The 17,986-nt window shown below is 39.5% G+C and overlaps 1 protein-coding gene across 2 annotated transcripts; it reads right to left on the bottom strand.

Moving 5' to 3' along the window:
• Window positions 1-13: 13 nt before the first annotated feature.
• On the bottom strand, window positions 14-2,139 carry LOC130078759 (cerebellin-2-like). Of its 2 annotated transcripts, none has more exons than XM_056244419.1 (3): window positions 1,946-2,139; window positions 484-609; window positions 14-396 (listed from the first exon to the last, which is right to left on the bottom strand). In XM_056244419.1, exons 1-3 carry the CDS (start codon window positions 2,115-2,117, stop codon window positions 113-115), a joined length of 582 nt encoding a protein of 193 aa, XP_056100394.1. In that variant the 5' UTR covers window positions 2,118-2,139; the 3' UTR covers window positions 14-112. The 2 variants fall into 2 exon arrangements, with proteins under 2 accessions (XP_056100394.1, XP_056100395.1); XM_056244420.1 differs by having other exon boundaries at window positions 484-606.
• Window positions 2,140-17,986: the final 15,847 nt, after the last annotated feature.

Raw genomic sequence — 17,986 nt, 5'->3', positions numbered from 1 at the left:
GTCAGGACTAATTCAGATTCTAATTAGACCCATCGACCTTTTAAATAACTGAATTAAAAAAGATCCGATGACGAACTTGTCCGAGGAGTTTAGTGTGAGAAACCGCAGACGTTCAGACAGTGAACAGAAGGTGTCCGCTGAAGGTGTTCCTCTTCAAGCTATCCGTGTAGATCCGGCGCTTCTCTATGAGCTGGAGATGGATCCGGTCTCCTCGCTCCAACAGAAGACTTACGGAGTTGATGGTCGTGTCTTCCGAGTCGTGTCCGGGCGCGTTATCTGATGCCAGCACTACAAAATTGTCGTTTTTTAGCAGTCTCACACCGGTCGCTTCTTCACCAGCATTGAAGACCACAAAGATGAAGAAATAAACTCCTTTTACTGGTGCAGTGAAGATTCCTGTAGACAACCATAGAAACCTAGGCTCTTAAAATATTGACAAATGACCGGACATAATTGTGTTTAGAATTCGCAATGTTATGATACCTGTAATGGTGTCATAAGCATTTCCAATGTTAATGAATGTATTTTTATACAAAAGAGTGGTTGCTTCAGGGAAAGGGCCCACTGAATCTGGCAGTGAGGCTGAAAAAGCCACTTTCACCCTTTCTGCTAAAAAGAGAAGAGAAGAAAATGATGAAGTAAGCGAAAAGAAGAAGAATAGGCTCCCCCACATTATTAGCTGTTTGATAACATGGTCAAGCAAAAGGCTAATCTTATTAATTACTGTTATGTGTCCAACGTTGTAAAGAGCGATACCATCATGCAGCGTTTACTACAGTAAAGTAGAGCGAGTGGGTCTCTGAGGCGGGGCTCATTTGCATATTCATAGAACCGTGTATACTAAATGAGGCAAGGGTGTACACTGTAAAATCGAATTAGTTAGACTTACTTAAAAAAGCATGCAAACCGATTGACTTAAAAAACCAAGTAAAGTGAAATAGGAATAGTATGTGGTACTGACGAATGCTTAGTTAGTATAGTTCACACACACAAGAGTTCTAGTAATTTTTATAAAGAACTGTAGAGTACTTGATAATTTACTTTAAATAAAATATAATTGTTACCATTGTTGTGTTTTGCATGCTGAAAGTTGAAGTCTGTGTGACTCAAGCATGATCAATGCAAGAATGTCACAAATATAGAGGGATTATATAAATAATATATATATTACTTCTCTTTCTTTGAAACCAGATAACTGATGTCTTGCATCGCAGCACCAATGGGCAGAGAATTACAATAGTATAAACAAAGAGTCAAGTGCCCAACCAAAGGGAACACTGATCATCATAATGGTGACTATAACATTTTAGGAAAATCAGCATCAATTTCGTCAGCTTATGTGAACGTCAGCTTATGTGATGTTCTCTCAATTTTTTTATTGTATTGACAATTCAACATTCAAGATGACTTTGGGAAATGAGTGAATGCAAACAGAGAACAATAACTGCAGAAGTGGAGGAAATGAGAGAAAAGTCCATTAAGAATTTTCCCGTCTCAAAAAACGCACTCAAACCAATCAATTAATATTCACTTGGGTTTTCTGAGTAAACAAAGCATAGTGTGTGAATAGTACACATTACTAGTTTTTTACAATTACATGAAGACATTAAGTAAAGTTCACTAAAAAGTGTTAGTTAGAATCACTGTTGGATTTTACAGTGTAGAGTTACATTCAACCAATTTAAGGCATGAATACATTTTTATTTTCAAGGATTTTTTTTTTTAAATATGTCATTTTCGTGATCAGTTCGAGTTTTAAGAGATACAATTATTGACTACAGGGGGACTTTAAATATGTTTCCTTAATTTCAGTTTTTTAGTCAGTGCTACATTATCTATAGTCACTAAACTATTTTATAGTTCCATTAATCTGCTCAAAGAAATAAACTCCAGTGGGATCATTCAGTTTTTTAAAATAAGGAATACTAATAATGTTGTACAGTACCTTCATTCTTGCTCTTTAGTTCCCTGACTTCTTCATGAAGAGCATTTAACTTTTCCTCCATGGTCCTAATCTTATGGAGTTCACCAATGATGTCTAATGTTGGTGACATGAAATCATGTGTCTGTGCGACTCCAACACACATCAACACAACGACGCTCGTCACCAGCTTCATCTCTGCTGTTCTGTGAGATTATAGATCACGATCACAGAAACACAAGGACTTTTATTGAACAGTCTGAACTACACATATACCTTCGTAAGGGGAAAAGGGGAAATTAACTTCCCTTTTCGTGAACAGTTTTTAGAGTAATGTGTGCTACTTGACTTTATCAATCATTTAAAGAGGTCTGGTGAATTAGTAAATTTGCTAAAGTACAAACCTTTAATACTTTAATCACGGCCGGAGGATCTCAGACTAATTTCAGAGAGAATCCCACCAGCAAAAGAACACAACAGTTTTTATACAATGGGAGAATGGCAAAGATGGCATGACACATTACCTAACATAATTACACTTTTTCAGCAAACACTTCTGTTACTGGGTAGACTCAAACTCTGATTTCTGGATTTACTTCACTTTGTTACTCAAAGTCACGAGTTTATAAATGAAGATCTCTCCAGTTTCATTTCCCCTTTTGTTACGTTCGGAGATGATTCAGACACACTGACTGACTTTCAAAAGGATTCAAAAGCATATGAATTTTATTCCTGCAAGGAAAAGAAATGTTAGTTATGATCCATTAAAAAATGCATCACCAACATTTAAGGCGAACCTGTGCTATGTGGATATACAGTTGCAAGGAAAAGTATGTAAACCCCTTGCAGAATCTGTGAAAACTGGGATAATTTCGACACAATTTAGTACTGTCCTGAATAATATATTCTACATTAATGTTTACATATAGTCCACAAGATAAAGTCGTGTTTTATTAGTTGTCCTCAGTGTGAAAAGATGGATCTCAAAATCATACAGTCACTCCTAGAAAGGGGGTTCAAAATATGTATTCATGTATATGAATAAATTCAGCTATTTTTTATCTTGTGGACTATATGTAAAAAAAAAATGTATGTAAAATATCTTATTCAGGACAGTACTAAATAGAAAATAACATGCATTTTGTTTGATTTCTCTCATTTTGGTAACATTTTTCACATTTCAACAGATTCTGCACGGGGTTCACATACTTTTTCTTGCAACTCTATATATATATGTATATTCTGAGATCGCTGGGTTTGCTCTGAATGCCTGTTGTTGTATTATACTATCTCTGCTCTCAAACTTCATGAGTGTTATTAGAGCCGTCTGAAATAAAGATCAGCATTGCAGGGCAACACTGCGGGCACCGGCCTGGACCGTGGAGAAGCTCGGACTATATCACGTAACTGTGGAAGATGTAAGGAGACAAAGAGCGAGTCTGAAGGCCTGCGGGCGCTTCCCCAACCCTGAGCAGATCAGCTTGACTTTATTGCCATTCGGCATATGGTCTCAGACAGACTGTCAGGCGTGTGTGTGTGGCATCGGGCTGATCCGCGGGGAAACACACGGGTCTCGAGGTGCTGCGGGGGACAGAGCGACACACACTGACCCTACGCAGAAAATTGATCAAATTGTAGGATGCAAGACTTCTGGCCAATTATCTGGGTCATGTCAGCGTCTCTCTGGTCCTTCTCGGTCAGCAGTGTGTGTGTGTGTGTGTGTGTGTGTGTGTGGGTTTAGCGTGTTTAACGGAGTGTATGTCTTGCAAACACAGGAGAAGGAAAACATCCACTGACAGCGAACTGACACTCATGCTGGTGCTGGAAAACATTTACATTCCCTCAGCTATAGAGAATCATCTGCTTTCAGGACATTTGAGGAACACACTCCAGGGTTTCTCCATATAGTGACTTCAATGGGGTCCGACGGGTCGAAGGTCCAGATGTGAGTTTCAGTGCAGCTTCAAAGTCTCGACACGATCCAGCCGAGGAATAAGAGTCTGATCTAGACAAACCAGCCGACATTTATAACAAAATACACATTTATATACTTTAATCCACTAATGCTGGTCTTGCTCGAGCCGTGATGCGACACACATTATAAAAATGTAAGCTGTCTTGATTTACTCATTTACTGTCATTTCCAACTGGTACTACTTTCTTTCTTGAGCGAAAAACAATTAGTTACACTTTATTCCAGACTGATCTCATGAAAAGGCGTATGTATGACACGGCAATTCGTATTTCCATTTTTGGCGTGCTATCAACACGCATAATCGCTTTTCAGCGTGTTTATCAACGCCGTTGACTTAACGTTACATTACTGTATAAATATATGAGCTACCCCAACCCCGTCCCTAAACCTACCCGTCACTGGGGTTAATACCATTTATGAGTCTTCCCCTGCCATCCTAGGAAAAACAAATATCGCTCCACAGATGTAGATCTACACTTTACTTCATTTCGCTCGGACATTTAACGGCGTAGACATACACGCAAAAGATGACGGTTCGTTTCGGCGTGGACATACACGCGGACAGCTCAAAATGCGTATAGATAACACGCCACTAGACTTGAAAGTGGCGTGTATGTTTATGCAAAGTCATGATGCCATGTTGTTTATTCGATAGTCCACTTCAGACATTCTACTAACTATAAGTAACTTTGCACGTACAATTGGTATTATTAGAGTATTAGTACAGTATTAGTAGAGTATTAGTACAGTTTTAGTAGAGTATTAGTACAGTTTTAGTACAGTATTAATAGAGTATTAGTAGAGTACTAGTATAGTATTAGTAGAGCATTAGTAGAGTATTAGTAGAGTATTAGTAGAGAATTAGTAGAGTATTAGTAGAGTATTAGAGTATTAGTAGAGTATTAGTAGAGTATTAGAGTATTAGTAGAGTATTAGTAGAGTATTAGTAGAGTATTAGTAGAGCATTAGTAGAGTATTAGTAGAGTATTAGAGTATTAGTAGAGTATTAGTAGAGTATTAGTAGAGTATTAGTAGAGCATTAGTAGAGTATTAGTAGAGTATTAGTAGAGTATTAGTAGAGTATTAGTAGAGTATTAGTAGAGTATTAGTAGAGCATTAGTAGAGTATTAGTAGAGTATTAGTAAGTCAAGTCAAGTCACCTTTATTTATATAGCGCTTTTTACAATACAGATTGTCTCAAAGCGCTTCACAGTGATAACATGAAAACAATATAACAAAGTTTGTTTCTAAAAGAAATTGCGTCAACGTCCACCTTAAGTAAGGCAGATCAATAATATTATTGAATATTAAATGTTAAATGTCCCCAACTAAGCAAGCCAAAAGCCAAGGCAACAGTGGCAAGGAACCAAAACTCCATCAGGTGACAGAATGGAGAAAAAAACCTTGGGAGAAACCAGACTCAGTCGGGGGGCCAGTTCTCCTCTGGCCAACGAAGGAACAGTGCATGATTCGGGCAGCATTACAAGTCAGATTGGATCGGAACATTTAGAGTATTTTTGGAAGTCCAAGTTTGCACGCCGGTCTTAAGACGAGTTGTTAAGGATCAGTGCCGTCCACCATAGAGAGTCCATATCGCCCGTGTTAAGTCGTCACTTCATAGGCTTTGTGATTGGAGCATCTGAAGTCTCCGTGAGAGGCTGGATACAAACTGGAGCTGACGAACGCCATTTTCTCGGGACTCGCGTCCCGAGATAACAGCAGAAAAGCAAAGGGAAAATAATTAGCGTAGCTGCTGTTCATAATGATGATTTCCATAACACAGGCGTAAATGACAAAACATGAAGACAGTGACTCTTGCGTCCCAAAATCACCCCCCTCCGTCCCCCACTCAACTCAGCCCAGCTTACTGACCTCTACGTCCCTCCTGCTGCTGAGACCTAACCACAATCTCACAATCTCTCCGCAGCCCAACCATACGCGCCAACCCGTTGACTAAGGCTGTCGAGGCCCACTGGTGCGTGAATAGGCAGTTTCAGTGGACAACGGTTCCGTATGGCATACTACCTACCGCAACACAATATCTGCCCAACCACCCGTCATTCACGCAATATACACAGGAACGTAATGACTGCAAATACTATGCAACCTATACAGATAACCTACAGTCTCTTCAAGTTTTATAGTATTAAATGCATTTGATCTGATTCAGCAGTATTATAAAAGGTAAGCATTATGTAAATGCTTGGCTAAAAAGATGCGTCTTTAATCTAGTTTTAAACTGGGACAGCAAGTCAGAGCCTCGAACAATATCAGGAAGGCTATTCCAGAGTTTAGGAGCTAAATGTGAGAACGCCCTCCCTCCTTTAGTGGACTTAGATATCCTAGGAATGACTAGAAGCCTCGAATTTAGTGATCTTAAAGAACGCGATGGATTGTAGGGCGATAGAAGGTCCATTAAATACACAGGAGCTAAACCATTTAGGGCTTTATAGGTCAGTAATAGTACTTTGTAATTGATACGGAACTTGATAGGTAACCAGTGTAGAGATGATAAAATTGGTGTTATATGATCATATTTTCTTGACCTAGTAAGAACTCTAGCGGCTGCATTTTGGACTAACTGTAGCTTGTTTATTGAGGATGCAGGACAACCGCCTAATAAAGCATTACAGTAATCTAGTCTCGAGGTCATGAATGCATGAACTAACTTTTCTGCATCGGAAACAGATAGCATGTTACGTAATTTAGCAATGTTTCTAAGATGGAAAAAGGCCGTTCTTGTAACATATGAAATATGATTTTCGAAAGACAAGTTGTGGTCCAGTATAACTCCCAGGTCTTTTACCGTAGAGGATAAAGTAACAGGACATCCTTCTATATTAAAGTTGTATTGTAAGTGGTTTTGTGGATAGTTTTTTGGACCAACAAGTAATACCTCCGTTTTATCTCCGTTTTAGTAGAGCATTAGTAGAGTATAAGTAGAGTATTAGTAGAGTATTAGTAGAGTATTAGTAGAGTATTAGTAGATCATTAAAAGAGTATTAGTAGAGTGTAGAGTATTAGTAGAGTATTAGTAGAGTATTAGTAGAGTATTAGTAGATTATTAGTAGAGTATTAGTAGGGTACTAGTATAGTATTAGTAGAGTATTAGTAGAGCGTTAGTAGAGTATTAGTAGAGTATTAGTAGAGCATCAGTAGAGTATTAGTAGAGTATTAGTAGAGCATTAGTAGAGCATTAGTAGAGTATTAGTAGAGTATTAGTAGAGCATCAGTAGAGTATTAGTAGAGTATTAGTAGAGTATTAGTAGAGCATTAGTAGAGTATTAGTAGAGTATTAGTAGATTATTAGTAGATTATTAGTAGATTATTAGTAGGGTACTAGTAGAGTATTAGTAGATTATTAGTAGAGCATTAGTAGAGTATAAGTAGAGTATTAGTAGAGTATTAGTAGAGTACTAGTAGAGTACTAGTAGAGTATTAGTAGAGTGTTAATAGAGTATTAGTAGAGTATTAGTAGAGTATTAGTAGAGCATTAGTAGAGTATTAGTAGAGTATTAGTAGAGTATTAGTAGAGTATTAGTAGAGTATTAGTAGATTATTAGTAGATTATTAGTAGGGTACTAGTAGAGTATTAGTAGATTATTAGTAGAGTACAAGTAGAGTATTAGTAGAGTATTAGTAGATTATTAGTAGATTATTAGTAGGGTACTAGTAGAGTATTAGTAGAGTACTAGTAGAGTATTAGTAGATTATTAGTAGAGTACTAGTAGAGTATTAGTAGATTATTAGTAGAGTATTAGTAGATTATTAGTAGGGTACTAGTAGAGTATTAGTAGATTATTAGTAGAGTACTAGTAGAATACTAGTAGAGTATTAGTAGAATATTAGTAGAGCATTAGTAGAGTATTAGTAGAGTATTAGTAGAGTATTAGTAGATTATTAGTAGAGTAATCGTAGAGTATTAGTAGAGTATTAGTAGATTATTAGTAGAGCATTAGTAGAGTATTAGTAGAGTATTAGTAGAGTATTAGTAGATTATTAGTAGAGTAATCGTAGAGTATTAGTAGAGTATTAGTAGATTATTAGTAGAGTAATCGTAGAGTATTAGTAGAGTATTAGTAGAGTATTAGTAGAGTATTAGTAGAGCATTAGTAGAGTATTAGTAGAGTATTAGTAGATTATTAGTAGAGTACTAGTGCAGTATTAGTAGAGCATTAGTAGAGTATTAGTAGAGTATTAGTAGATTATCAGTAGCGTAATCGTAGAGTATTAGTAGAGTATTAGTAGAGTATTAGTAGAGCATTAGTAGAGTATTAGTAGAGTATTAGTAGAGTACTAGTACAGTATTAGTAGAGTATTAGTAGAGTATTAGTAGAGTATTAGTAGAGTATAAGTAGAGTATTAGTAGAGTATTAGTAGAGCATTAGTAGAGTATTAGTAGAGTATTAGTAGATTATTAGTAGAGTACTAGTGCAGTATTAGTAGAGCATTAGTAGAGTATTAGTAGAGTATTAGTAGATTATCAGTAGCGTAATCGTAGAGTATTAGTAGAGTATTAGTAGAGTATTAGTAGAGCATTAGTAGAGTATTAGTAGAGTATTAGTAGAGTACTAGTACAGTATTAGTAGAGTATTAGTAGAGTATTAGTAGAGTATTAGTAGAGTATTAGTAGAGTACTAGTACAGTATTAGTAGAGTATTAGTAGAGTATTAGTAGAGTATTAGTAGAGTATTAGTAGAGTAATAGTAGAGTATTAGTAGAGTATTAGTAGAGTAATAGTAGAGTAGTAGTAGACTGTTAGGGTTCAGGTTAGTAGTTGACGTGTCAAAGCTACTTTATAATCATCAGAATGTCTGTTGAGGAGCATCAGAATAAAGTGTTCTCAGATATTAAGCCGACAGTCGACTAATACTCTAAGAGAGTCACCACGGCTGGAAAGCTTTTTGTAATCTTCATGTTCAGTTTCACATTAAAGCTCTTCTATTCAGGGCAACAGGGTTAGGGTTAGTATAACATGCAGGATCACATGTTTATGCTCAGCTTTGACTCTGTTGAACTGTGAAGAAGCGTGTGTGTGTGTGTGTGTGTGTGGCCCGTGTCTCGCTCACCGTACGCCAGTGACAGGTCACACAGATCAAACGACTGAAGCGGGTCAGGAGAATAACGCTTCACCCCGAGACTGTAGATCAGTCGGCATTCAGGAACATCACGAGATGAAGCGGTGCAGGTGTGTGTGTGTGTGTGTGTGTGTGTGTGTGTGTGCGTGTGTGTGTGTCCTCAGATGAAGCGGTGCAGGTGTGTGTGTGTGTGTGTGTGTCCTCAGATGAAGCGGTGCAGGTGTGTGTGTGTGTGTGTGTGTGTGTGTGTGTGTGTGTGTGTGTGCGTGTGTCCTCAGATGAAGCGGTGCAGGTGTGTGTGTGTGTGTGTGTGTGTGTGTCCTCAGATGAAGCGGTGCAGGTGTGTGTGTGTGTGTGTGTGTGTGTGTGTCCTCAGATGAAGCGGTGCAGGTGTGTGTGTGTGTGTGTGTCCTCAGATGAAGCGGTGCAGGTGTGTGTCTGTGTGTGTGTGTGTGTGTGTGTCCTCAGATGAAGTGGTGCAGGTGTGTGTGTGTGTGTGTGTGTGTGTCCTCAGATGAAGTGGTGCAGGTGTGTGTGTGTGTGTGTGTGTGTGTGTGTGTCCTCAGATGAAGGCGGTGCAGGTGTGTGTGTGTGTGTGTCCTCAGATGAAGCGGTGCAGGGGTGTGTGTGTGTGTGTGTGTGTGGGTGTCCTCAGATGAAGTGGTGCAGGTGTGTGTGTGTGTGTGTCCTCAGATGAAGCGGTGCAGGGGTGTGTGTGTGTGTGTGTGTGTGTGTGTGTCCTCAGATGAAGCGGTGCAGGTGTGTGTGTGTGTGTGTGTGTCCTCAGATGAAGTGGTGCAGGTGTGTGTGTGTGTGTGTGTGTGTGTGTGTGTGTCCTCAGATGAAGGCGGTGCAGGTGTGTGTGTGGGTGTGTGTGGGTGTCCTCAGATGAAGTGGTGCAGGTGTGTGTGTGTGTGTGTCCTCAGATGAAGCGGTGCAGGGGTGTGTGTGTGTGTGTATGTGTGTGTGTGTCCTCAGATGAAGCGGTGCAGGTGTGTGTGTGTGTGTGTGTGTGTGTGTCCTCAGATGAAGCGGTGCAGGTGTGTGTGTGTGTGTGTATGTGTGTATGTGTGTATGTGTGTGTGTGTGTGTGTGTGTGTGTGTCCTCAGATGAAGCGGTGCAGGTGTGTGTGTGTGTGTCCTCAGATGAAGCGGTGCAGGTGTGTGTGTGTGTGTGTGTGTGTGTGTGTTTGTCCTCAGATGAAGCGGTGCAGGTGTGTGTGTGTGTGTGTGTGTGTGTGTGTGTGTGTGTGTGTGTGTGTGTGTGCGTGTCCATCAGTGAGGCTTCGCTGTAATGTGATTCTGAGCACTGCATTAGCATGGATCTGTTGTGTCGTCTCACTCCAGCTCTGATTTAATAAAGCTTCAGAAAATGAATTACACTCCTAGACTTCAGAGTGTATGAGACCTGAATATGGAGCATGTACATAAAAACTACAATTTTACAAATAATCACCAGAATAAATCATCTAAAACACAGGATTACACGTCTCTAGGCAATTTCCAGTACAAACAGGGAACATTCTTCCAGTATAGCGTTAATAGAGCGTTTGTTCAAAGTTATCTGGTCTTTAATAATGTTCTCAAAACATTAGAACAAAAACTTTATTTATACATCATTCATGAAATTATTTTTTTGCTGGAGCACACCGGGACGATCCAAGACAAAACTCACTAATTCACTAAACCTCTCATGCCTACCGACATCTTTTAAACGATTGATAAAGCCAAACAGGAGCACACTTTACTGCAAATCTGTGTTTATGAAAAGGGACGTTTAAATATTTGTGGTTCAAAGTCTCTCAGACCGATCAGTAAAAGTTCTGGTGTTTCTGTGATCGTGATCTATAACCCGCAGATGAAGCTGGCGACGATTAATCGCATCCAAAGTTTGTGGATTATTATATTATTTATATTATTTTTGTAAATATAAATAACACACACATACATGTATATTTAAGAAACATTTGCATGTAAATACTGTAAATATATTTTTACATAATTAATATTATATATCAATACAAATATTGTATATATAAATAACACATTTTTCTATATATGAAATAATTATACACGGTACACACACTTATATTATATAAACACAAACTTGGATCGCGATTAATCGTTGCCCAGCATTAATCTTTTTTAAACTTGTTTTCAAATGTTTCAGAACATTCAAAAGTAACGTTCCATAATGTTTGAAGAACGATACAATGTAATGTTCCTTTAATGTTCACATAACCAAGAAGAAACATTTAAGTTTTGAGTGTTCATTCAGAAAAAATGTTTTCATAACTAAATGGGAACGTTAGCGAAACGTTTTTACAACATATTTGATAGAACTACACAAGTTACACCAAATGGCATTGAGCTCTGCCACAGAAAGTGTGCGTCTCATCTTCGGCTCTCGTTCTCATGTTCTGATGGACCTCCGGGTGTGTGGATCTGCTCTTGTGTGGTCAGACTGTGTTCTGGTGTTACGATCTGTGCTTTACCTGCTCCAACACCTCGTCAACTTCCAGAGCTACGTCTGGAAACCAGCGCGTCTGGACAAAGCAAACTCGCGGCCTTCAACCTGACAGCCATGAAAAGCTTTGTGATTTAGTTCCCCGCAGAGCAAACACCTAACCTGAGACGGGTCTACACAACCCTACCGTTACTGGCTCAAAACCACCAGTCTAGCAGTGGTTCTCGACCTCAAGATGACTGAGATGATGATCTACACAAACACAAGAAATCAAGATATTTGAGATAACAACCATAAATCAAGATATTTCACTCTAAAAATGCTGGGTTGTTTCGACTCAAATTTGGGTCAAATATGGACAAACCCAACCGTTGGGTTAAGTTTTTTATTTAAATGTTTTACCCAACGGTTGGGTTTGTCCATATTTGACCCAAATTGGGTTGAAACAACCCAGAGTGTTCTTATTTTAACGCTCTGGTGGTCCTCGCGTTGCATTCAAAAAGACATTGTATCGTAACAACATTTAGGACTTGTTGGATATTTGGACTGGAAACAAGACAAAAATACAAAGTAAGAAAAGCCTTTTAAGCTCAAAGTCTTCCCTTTAACAGCACTCTAAAAAATGCTGGGTTGTTTCAACCCAAATTTGGGTCAAATATGGACAAGCCCAAATGTTGGGTTAAAAATGTAATTAAAAAATTACAGTTGAAAGTGAAAGTTGAAGTTGGGTTAAAATGTTACATTACATTTTTAACCCAACATTTGGGTTTGTCCATATTTGACCCAAATTTGGGATAAAACAACAAGCGTTGTTAAGAGTGAGTAGAGCTCTTAAATGTAGGATTTCTGCGCTGTTTCTGGCGACTCCACACCGTTACCTCCTGACCACCCCACAGCTCTCGCTCTCAAGCGCTTTAAAAGCTCAGGCTGCGCAATTATCTTTTATGATCTGCCGTGGAACTGTGAGATCGCCTCTTCTTAAATGACCAGGGCTTTGGGAATCCGCAGTTCTCAGCTCTTTTACAACGCCACTTCTTTCAGCCACACTGGCCTTCACATAAAGCACGTGGTTTCGGCAGGCCGGCCGCTTCAGGAAGAGTTGTAGCTCGGCTTTCATTGCTTGTGGGAGGTCTCGTCTTCAGCTTTGATTGGAGGGGTGGACAGAATCGTAAGAGTAAATCAGCAGCGTCAATATAATGGACAAATCTCTTCTAACGGTTATGTCAGGGCAGGAACGGGAGGGTCTGATCAATGCATCGGGACTCATCCCATTAGAAAAGAAGAGCAAAGCAAAGCCGAGAGCCATCAGGAAGATTGGACACAACATCGCTATGACTTCTAACCACAGATCCTGTGATCTCAGGGTGAATTACTGTCCGACGCCACTCTTTAATGCACGTTTTCACATGTGTATTTCCTCAGAACATTGCTCAGACTAACAGTCTCAAGCCATTCGAAACCAACTTACTCCACCATTCACATTCAGTTGTGCTTTAACTTTCTATTAATACCATGCAGCCTCCTAAACAATCTCTCGGTTTCTCCTATACATTCCTGAGATATGTTAAAGTCCACCTGTCGTCAATCATTTGATCCCTTAAAACTCATCTTTGATCACCAGAATTACATATTTCAAAAAAATTCATGTCTTAAAATATCTTGAATGTAACTCGACACCCTCGCCTCATTTAGTATGCGCGGTTCTATGAATATGCAAATGAGCCCCGCCTCCACTCACTCCCTCAGCTCAGAGATCCACTGGTTGACGATCACTCGTTGATCTGATTGGTTACAAGGTCGTTTGTGACGTCAGAAACACCAGCGATTTCAAACCGTGTTTTTGAGACTGTCTTTGGTTCACTGCAGTTTTAAGTAATACTCATGACGAGTCGACTTACGCCACACGAGCAACACTTGACGATGTGTGACGTAGATGTAGGAGTAGCGTAAGCTCTGACGCCTCACGCGGTTTAAACAACCGCGTTCGTCATTATGTTGTGCGTCAAGTTCAAGTGTTTCTCTTTTGGCGTAAGTCGACTTATTTTACATTGACTTAGTCGATAAAGTTTTAAATATGGATATTTTTTTCTTACACGAACGCATCGCTTCACTTCAGAAGGCCTTTATTAACCCCTGGAGAGCCGTTTTGAGCACTTTTATCACGGATGGATAGGTTCTGATGGACTTCCAAAAAAATATACCCATTGACTCCCATTATAAAGCTTGGAAGAGCAAGGACATGTTTAAATATAACTCTGATTGTATTCGCCTGAAAGAAGAAAGTCATATACACCTAGGATGACTTGAGCGTGAGTAAATCATGGGCTAATGTGCATTGTTGGTTGAACTGTCCCTTTAAGCAAAAACTCGCTTAATGTTAAATGCTTCTTGATTCAGGAATTTTTAGATATTTTGGACTGGAAATACTAAGTAAGAACAGCATTGTTTGCAGTGTTGGCTGGGTGAACTGCAACAGTGATGTTCACAGCATCAGATGCTGTATGTGTATCTGATTTCAGTGTCTCTGACAGGGTTAGCGGAGACCGGTTTGGTGTGTTTCTCAGGGGCCGGTCTGTCAGCCTGTAGAAACCGGTTCCTTCGGCCTGTGGCTCTCCGATTTCATCCACCAAGAAAGCCCAAACACGCTTTGAGTACAAGAATATGGAAACTGACAGAAATAAATGTGGGCTTGGGGAAACAGCAGCACGAATCGGTCTGAGAGTGAAGAGATGGGTCTGGCATGGTGGCCCGAAGCCGTGGGCTCGAGATCTGAAGCTCCACACGCTGGTGCCGGCGCTGAACGCCTGTGACACACCGACAGTGGGCGGCCGGGTCGTGTGTGCTCACGTGCCACAAACACTCAAGTCCAACAGAGAGCAGGCGCGCCATTGGATGGGAGCTGCTGTCAATCATCAGGCCAGATGAGCATCTCCAGTGGGCAATAGAAGTCTGGTAGAGTCAGTTACAAGATATTGAGCATTTATAGTGTGGATAGATGGAGAAATCATTTCATATTGCAATTTATAGTTACTACTTTGGTAACACTTTATTTTGATGGTCCCATTTGAACATTATCTGTTGACTATAAGGTGAACATCTCCATTGGGCAATAATGCTCCTAAAGAAGTCTGGTAGGGTTACAAGATATTGAGCATTAATAGTGTGACACTGGATGGATGAAGAAATCATTTTACACTGTTGACCTTGCATTCTAAAAAATGCTGGGTTGTTTTTTACCCAAATTTGGGTGAAATGTGGACAAACCCAACCGTTGAGCTTATTTATTTTAAAATTTAACCCAACGGCTGGGTTTGTCCATATTTTACCCAAATTTGGGTGCCTTTTTAGAGTGTGCCTTGCCCACCTTTATTAACCCAACCTTAAGCCAACCCATCCTTAACCCGTCCCTATCTTTAACCATATCCCACTTCTGTAGCAGCAAACAATTCATTTGTTTTCTGCGAGTACATTGTAGTTTAAAGGGTCCTATTATGCTCGGGACATTTCCCGAACATGTGCTAAAAGGTGTCAATCAAAGCACAATGGGCCAATCACAGCACACTGGGCCAGCTAACCAATCACAGTACATTTCATATTTCAGATTGAGGGGCTTCATTGAAACGGCGCGTTCGCCCAGACTGGGGAGAGAGGAACTAAATAATGTAAAAATACGTGTTTTTTGAACAATCAAGCATGAAAATATGTTCGAGTACACACCAAAAACAAAATCAAGACTTCGTAAAAGGGCATAACAGGATCCCTTTAACCCTTGTGTTATGTTGCGGGTCAATTTGACCCGTTTCGATTTTCAAGTTGTTGGAAATACTGGTTAGCCTTTGTTTTTTTTCTTGATATTTTGTGACTTTTTCTCATTTATCATGATGAACATGCATGCAAAGTTTCAACATGCTGATGTGTTTTGACATATACAAACAAAATTACTGTTACGTTCGTGATGTTTGCGGGTCAATTTGACCCTCATAGGATGCCATTCAAAAGCAACTGTACAGACACAAAATAAAAACATTTATTTTCTGTATGTCAGGGCACTTCAACTCCAGTTCTAACGTGCAAGTGTATCTAAAAGTGCTCTAACCCTAACCAAACACACTTGAAAAAGCTAAAATTACAGTGTTCAGAATTATTTGCAAATTACAGATGAAAATCTTTGTCAGACACAGATAGTAAAATAAGCTCTCATTTCAATATTCAAAATATCTAAAATACCTAGTTTTTAACCAAAACTTTTATGTAGGATTTTCAAAGGCAGATTCACAGAGCCAAAAATAAATAAAAAACATTTATTTGATGTATGTTTTTGTTATGTTTGGTTTCTCACTTCCCAGTGAGTGAATAATGAAACTAGGAAAATAGGTCTTAGGAAACTAGGTAAAGTTAACTTAGGAAAATGAAACATTTTCATTATACAGCAATTTTTTTTGTTCAGTTACGATGTTCAAAGCATAAAATGTAAAAAAAAAAAAAAAAAAGTAAAAAAAAAATATATGCAAAAAAAAATCAGTATACTGTTTATTTTTCAATTTTGTCAAAACAAAACTGTTTTAAAAAATGTTTTAAAAACATTTTCATAAATCATATTTTCAGATATAATGTTTTTTGTAATGTTTGACAAATGTTGATATTAAAAGTTTACAGTTTGTATCTAAATCTTTGTTGTTTTTCATAGTGTGATTTTTGAGGAATTGTATTGAGTCCAATTAGGGTCAATTTGACCCGGTCCATAAGGGGTGTACACAGAAATCGGACAGAACACAAGGGTTAAGACACATAATATACAGTTTGACTGAAAAAATTTAGAATAAATAGGTATAATTAGCCAAAAATGATCATGTAAAAGACTAGAGTTGCTGTTATGGATAAGTCGCCCTCATATATAATCACGTGTAATCCTGTGGCCAGTTTGACTCAAATTCACACTCTGTTCCATATCCACAACTGTGCTGAGCATTACGACATCTTCTCGCACAGAATTCAGCACTTAGGATATGGCTTGGACTGTGTATAAATTCTTGCAAGAAAAAATGCTGTAAATTGGCTTTTAAAGCCCTCAAGAGCAGAATACATTAGTTGTCAGAGAGAATCACACAGCGCAAAAAGCTTCTTTTGTTCTGTAATGCGCATGGCCTTCACTCGCTCTCCGTCCCGTCTGCCTCGTCTCTTCAACAGCCTTTAAAGATAACTCTCATCTGCGCACAGGAGAGGAGTGATATAAGAGAGTGTCGAGAGGATGGGGTTTAGGCTTTTAATGCGTTCTTCCCATTCACGCCTTCCTGAGACACAAGAGGGGCACTAAAACACGGAGCGCCGGGATGGAGAAGCCGTCTCTGATTTGTGCCCAAAGCCATCAGTGTCACTGGACTCAGCTTGTCAGTCTGAGAGAGCATCAAAGCCTGCGCTCGGGAAGGCCTGTCACAAACAGTAATGGATATCATTTCAAATATGTAAGGGCTCCGCTGTCTTGGAGCCGGTGTACGCTGACCCCTGAACCCTGCCCAGAGAGGTGGAACGGGCTCAACTGTGGGGTTAACTTCTCTAATCAAGTTTTCCTATGAATCGTTTGCTACACCGTGCATGATTTGATGCGGGTAAATATCTCCTGCCATGCTGAAAATTCTGCATGTCTGTCAAAGTAAATGAAGTCAGAAAAAGCTGTGACTTCACTCTAAAAAATCTAGGGTTATTTTTTCTAACTATATCCTGGGTTGAGCCTTTTGGGTCAGTTTTTTGGATAATTTTTTCAGTGTTTGGGTAGTTTTTGTGTTACCCAGATCCTGGATCAGACGTAACAACCCAGTGTTTGGGTAGTTTTTGTGTAACCCAGATCCTGGGTCAGACGTAACAACCCAGTGTTTGGGTAGTTTTCGTGTTACCCAGATCCTGGGTCAGACGTAACAACCCAGTGTTTGGGTAGTTTTTGTGCTACCCAGATCCTGGGTCAGACGTAACAACCCAGTGTTTGGGTAGTTTTTGTGCTACCCAGATCCTGGGTCAGACGTAACAACCCAGTGTTTGGGTAGTTTTTGTGCTACCCAGATCCTGGGTCAAACGTAACAACCCAGTGTTTGGGTAGTTTTTGTGTAACCCAGATCCTGGGTCAAACGTAACAACCCAGTGTTTGGTAAGTTTTTGTGTAACCCAGATCCTGGGTCAGACGTAACAACCCAGTGTTTGGGTAGTTTTTGTGTAACCCAGATCCTGGGTCAGACGTAACAACCCAGTGTTTGGGTAGTTTTTGAGTTACCCAGATCCTGGGTCAGACGTAACAACCCAGTGTTTGGGTAGTTTTTGTGTAACCCAGATTCTGGGTCAGACCTAACAACCCAGTGTTTGGGTAAAAACAACCCAAATTGGGTTGTTTTTAACCCAGTGTTTTTAGAGTGTTCCTAAACTTCAACGGTTGTCAATTTTTTTTAATGGACACCAAAAACCCACAGGCTGATGCGATAATTCTGACATCCGAAATGTCACTTCGGATTAGTCACGGAACGTTTCTTTCCCCCTTCAAGTGTGCTTTCATGTCAGCG

Source organism: Rhinichthys klamathensis, unplaced genomic scaffold, assembly GCF_029890125.1.
Source record: "Rhinichthys klamathensis goyatoka isolate OS25496 unplaced genomic scaffold, OSU_Roscu_1.1 h1tg000975l_1, whole genome shotgun sequence".
Lineage (NCBI taxonomy): Eukaryota > Metazoa > Chordata > Actinopteri > Cypriniformes > Leuciscidae > Rhinichthys > Rhinichthys klamathensis.
The sequence above is the reverse complement of the archived record's forward strand: the minus strand, read 5'-3'. Positions and strand labels throughout refer to the sequence as shown.

What these genes read in the sequence shown, in the direction of transcription:
- LOC130078759 (XM_056244419.1), bottom strand. Translation starts at nt 2,117, where the DNA reads ATGAAGCTGGTGACGAGCGTCGTTGTGTTGATGTGTGTTGGAGTCGCA. An exon ending in ACTAAAGAGCAAGAATGAAG is followed by an intron (nt 610 to 1,945) that starts GTACTGTACAAC and finishes TTCTCTTTTTAG; the next exon opens with CAGAAAGGGTGAAAGTGGCT. An exon ending in TGCTTATGACACCATTACAG is followed by an intron (nt 397 to 483) that starts GTATCATAACAT and finishes GGTTGTCTACAG; the next exon opens with GAATCTTCACTGCACCAGTA.